The sequence below is a fragment of the Mesoplodon bidens genome, assembly GCF_964165515.1.
Source record: "Mesoplodon bidens genome assembly, chromosome: 3".
NCBI classification, from domain to species: domain Eukaryota; kingdom Metazoa; phylum Chordata; class Mammalia; order Artiodactyla; family Ziphiidae; genus Mesoplodon; species Mesoplodon bidens.
Window position 1 is genome coordinate 102766733 of NC_138178.1, and position 3992 is coordinate 102770724.

A 3992-nucleotide genomic window follows, 5' to 3' on the forward strand; every position below is an offset into this window, starting at 1 on the left:
TTTGTAAGGAAGAGAGGACCAGCTTTCTGATTTAGCAATAGCTCCCTCAAAAAAAGGAAAATGGAAATGTAGGGTCATAATTTCATACATTTCTCCTCCCCACCTGAGGCCGAGCAGGGTCTTCCCAGGATCACGCTGTCCTTCCTTCTGTGCCAGAGATTTTTGTACCTGGGCTTCGCCCTCTGTCACCTCGCCCAGCATGACACTGTCCCAGACCGTAGCTCCTTTTTATCTAAAATAGCCCACACTTTAAAACTATATTGGGCATCAAGGAACCTACAAAGAGAGGAATTATCTCAGGTCAGTGAAAATCAAAAGTCAAAAGAGGTGACATCTAAGGATTCCATTCGCCACTCACCAAAGCTAACCAGACTCACGGGTCTCACCCCTGTCAGGAGAGCGAGCACACAAACAGCATCAGGAATTCAAGTGGTTGCAACTGTGTTTTATTGAAAGAAGCAGTGAAGTGGTCAACATAGGCCCCATCTCACAACCCACTCTTCACCCCCCAAGCCACGCAGAGGCCAGCCTCAGGCCAGGGGAGCACACGTGTGTGTGTGTGTGTGTGTGTGTGTGTGTGTGTGTGTGTTGGATAAGAGCCCTAATTGAGTTTTTGCCCTCAAGCCAGGGAAGAATGTGCTTGTGTGTGTGTGTGTGTGTGTGTGTGTGTGTGTGTTGGATAAGAGCCCTAATTAACTTGAGTTATTGCCCTCAAGCCAGGGAAGCATGTGTTTGTGTGTGTGTGTGTGTGTGTGTGTGTATGTTGGATAAGAGCCCTAATTAACTTGAGTTATTGCCCTCAAGCCAGGGAAGCATGTGTTTATGTGTGTGTGTGTGTGCGTGTGTGTGTGTGTGTGTGCGCGCACACAAGCACATGGAGGAGGTGGGTAGATAAGAGCCCTAACTGAGTTCTTGCCTGCAGGGCAAGGAAGCGAGAGGGGGAGAGGCGATAAGGTGGGGCATCTCTGGCTTCAGGTAGAGACCTACACAGAACCGTCAAAGTGGACTGGCACGTACGGGTCCCCCTCACAGGCCACGATGATGTGTTTCTCCTTCTGGCTGGTCTTGTAGGCACAGTTGGGGTACTTGGAGCTGCCTGTCTGGCGGCAGTCTGTGATGTGCATGGTGGAGTTGCTCTCATAGCAGTTGGGCCGCCCATTCTTGCAGGGGATGTTTTTCTGGGAGCAGACGGCCTTGACATCTTCCAGGGACTCGTGCACAAAGGTGTTCACCGGCTTGCACCGTCCCTGGGTCATTTTTCGGCGCATCATCATTTGGTTGCAGTAGTTGGAGTTGTTGCTTGGGGAGCTGCCGGAGTCCATGTGCTGCCGCTGGAACCTCATGGCCGGCGATTCCTTGCCCAGGGAAGGCTGGACCAACCCCAGCACCAGCAGCACCAGGACCAGCCATGGCAGCAGGACCGGGGACTTCCGAGCCATGGTGGTCTCACTGCCCTGGAGGAGCCTGCCTGGGAAAAGGGGGAGAGGAGGAATAACACTGCCTTAGAAAGAGAACCCCAGCTCCCACCTGTAGCCTCCCTGGCTTACAGTCTCCAGGTCAACCAGAAAGATGTCCCTCTTCCTGCGAGCTTTTCCAAGTAACGAGACAATCACATATACTCTTCTCCACAAACATTTGATTCCCACTCCCTACAGAGAGGCTGTCCTCCCCTCTGGGTGGTGACCCCAGAAATGACCTAAAATCCTAGCAGCCCTGTCTTTGAATACAGAAATATTTTTGATACAAAATACCTTTGAAACATAAAACACCTCCGTACCCAGCGCTCACACGGCTCATTAGAAGATGCTTTTGAATAAACCATTAAATAAATGATCCAAATTTTGAATAAGCCAAATTGTATCCCTGAGATAACCACCGAGTATTCATCCAGGATCACGGTGGACAGAGAGCCCTGTTGTCCTACAACACAAGGGAAACTCAGCCCCAGTGTTTTACACTGGCACCATAAAAGGATGCCATTGTGTTCCAAAGAGAGATGCTCTCCTCCCCCAACCTGGGGGCTGCTCCTTCTCCAGCCCCATGGGCTCTCTGCAGCCTACGTGCTCCATTCCTGACCCCAGCTCTGCCCCCTGCCCACATCTGCCTGGCCCGATTCTCAGGCTAGCCTCACCCACCCTGGCTCCCCCCTCTCCAACCCTCAGGCAGAAACAGCTCCTGTGTGCCTCTTGGGCTGCTTACCTGGGTCTCTAGCTTGGTCTCTGAGAGAGAAAAGGCAGTTTCTGCAATCACTCTATCCCAGGGGTGTGGACTTTATACAGATTAAAAGGAGGCTTGGCTTCCAGGAAGAGACGGGTAGGAGGAGCATCTTGGTCTCGGTCCACAGGAAAACAAGGTCATGTGAGGAAAGGGTGGGGAATTGCCCAGGCCACCCTTTTGGCCTGGGGAGGGCTGCTGGGGAGTGTGAGCCTTTGCCTATAAGAACCTTTCTTTCTATAAGAAGCAGAGAAAGCCACTAGAGCACTGATGCTCGAACCTCAGCCAAGTCCTCGTTATCTCCTTGCAAGCCATTTCCACCAAATAGCCCTTGGAGGTTAGCAAAATGCACATAACATGGGATCACGGGAAGGGGAGGGAAAGGGAGGTCCTCTCTTGCCCTGGGAGTCCTGGAGTTGCTTTGGCCAGAATTCCACATCTCCCACCAGCTCCTCTGCTGGGGGAGCAGGGAGAAGTGGCCAGCTGCCCCCAGCTGGAAGGCTTCCCGGATCTGGAGAAGAAGGGGGAGAGTACCTGAACACGGAGGAGTAGAAAGCAGCTTCGTTCGGCGTCACCTCACCCAGTTGTGGCCACTTCAACACTCCTGGGCTATTGAAGGAGGGTGTGTGGCCATTCCTATCTATAGTGACCTCTCATCCCATAGGCCAGAGTGGAGGCGAGGAATTAGGGATGAGCCAAACTGCAAAATCCCCTTTAGAGAAGAAATAGAGAACATCATATTTCTTCGCAGTAAAATTTCAGTCTCGAAAGAGATGTGTATTTGCTGGAAGACAATTTTATTTTTATTTATTTAATTTTAATTTTTTTTTTTTTTTTTGCGGTACGCGGGCCTCTCACTGCCTCCGCCTCTCCCGTTGCGGAGCACAGGCTGCGGACGAGCAGGCCCATCGGCCATGGCTCACGGGCCCAGATGCTCCGCGGCATGTGGGATCTTCCCGGACCGGGGCACGAACCCGTGTCCCCTGCATCGGCAGGCGGACTCTCAAACACTGCGCCACCAGGGAAGCCCTTTATTTATTTTTAAAGTATAGTTGATTTGCAGTACTGTGTTAGTTTTAGGTGTACAGCAAATTGATTCCGCCAGATAAAATGGAGGACAATTTTAATCCCTTTGGAGTGAGAATTATCAAAATATCTCTCCATGCTCTAGGTTTACACCATCTTAGTCCAAATTCTGGTTTAGCACCTTAAGCCCTGGGCAAGTTTCCTCATCTCTAAAATGGGGATGATAATAACATGTTCCTTTTAGATTTGCCATTCAGACAAAATAAGGTAAGATGCAGAGGGTTTAGAACAGTGCGTAGAAAGCCAATTATGGTTCACGTGGGGGTGGGGGGGTTAAGACCTCCCACAAGGAGTCTGTTTAAACAATACTGGGTGATCTTGGATTTGCTTTCCACAGGAGGCGGAGCCAAGTAACTGCCTGGCAAAACTTCTGTTTTGCTAAAATCCAGAGCTGAAAATAGCAGGCAGTTTCAAAGCCCTGGGGAGTGAAAGGGAGGGGGGGAAGAGAGAGGAAGGGGAACTTGACGGGAAGAACAGAATTCTTTAAGGGGAAATTTTTAAATTGTTTCGCCACATGAAATCCAAGAAATTTTTGGTAAAATCAGCATTATTTTCTAGTGTGTATAAATTGGGAAGTGGAAGTGGGGTCAAGGAGGACGTGGTGAGGCATGAGCTTTTAGTCTCATGTTTTTGTAGTTTACCTACCACCCAGGTTTTCTTTGTTTCTTAGTCTTTTTTTTTTTTTTTTTTTT

General features: G+C 49.9%; 1 protein-coding gene across 1 annotated transcript; it reads right to left on the bottom strand.

The window, feature by feature from the left end:
• Nucleotides 1–430: 430 nt before the first annotated feature.
• Nucleotides 431–2324, bottom strand: RNASE1 (ribonuclease A family member 1, pancreatic). Its single transcript, XM_081227871.1, has 2 exons — nucleotides 2200–2324; nucleotides 431–1464 (listed from the first exon to the last, which is right to left on the bottom strand). The coding sequence occupies exon 2, from the start codon at nucleotides 1437–1439 to the stop codon at nucleotides 984–986; it is 456 nt and encodes a 151-aa protein (XP_081083997.1). The 5' UTR covers nucleotides 1440–1464; nucleotides 2200–2324; the 3' UTR covers nucleotides 431–983.
• Between the last annotated feature and the right edge of the window lie 1668 nt (nucleotides 2325–3992).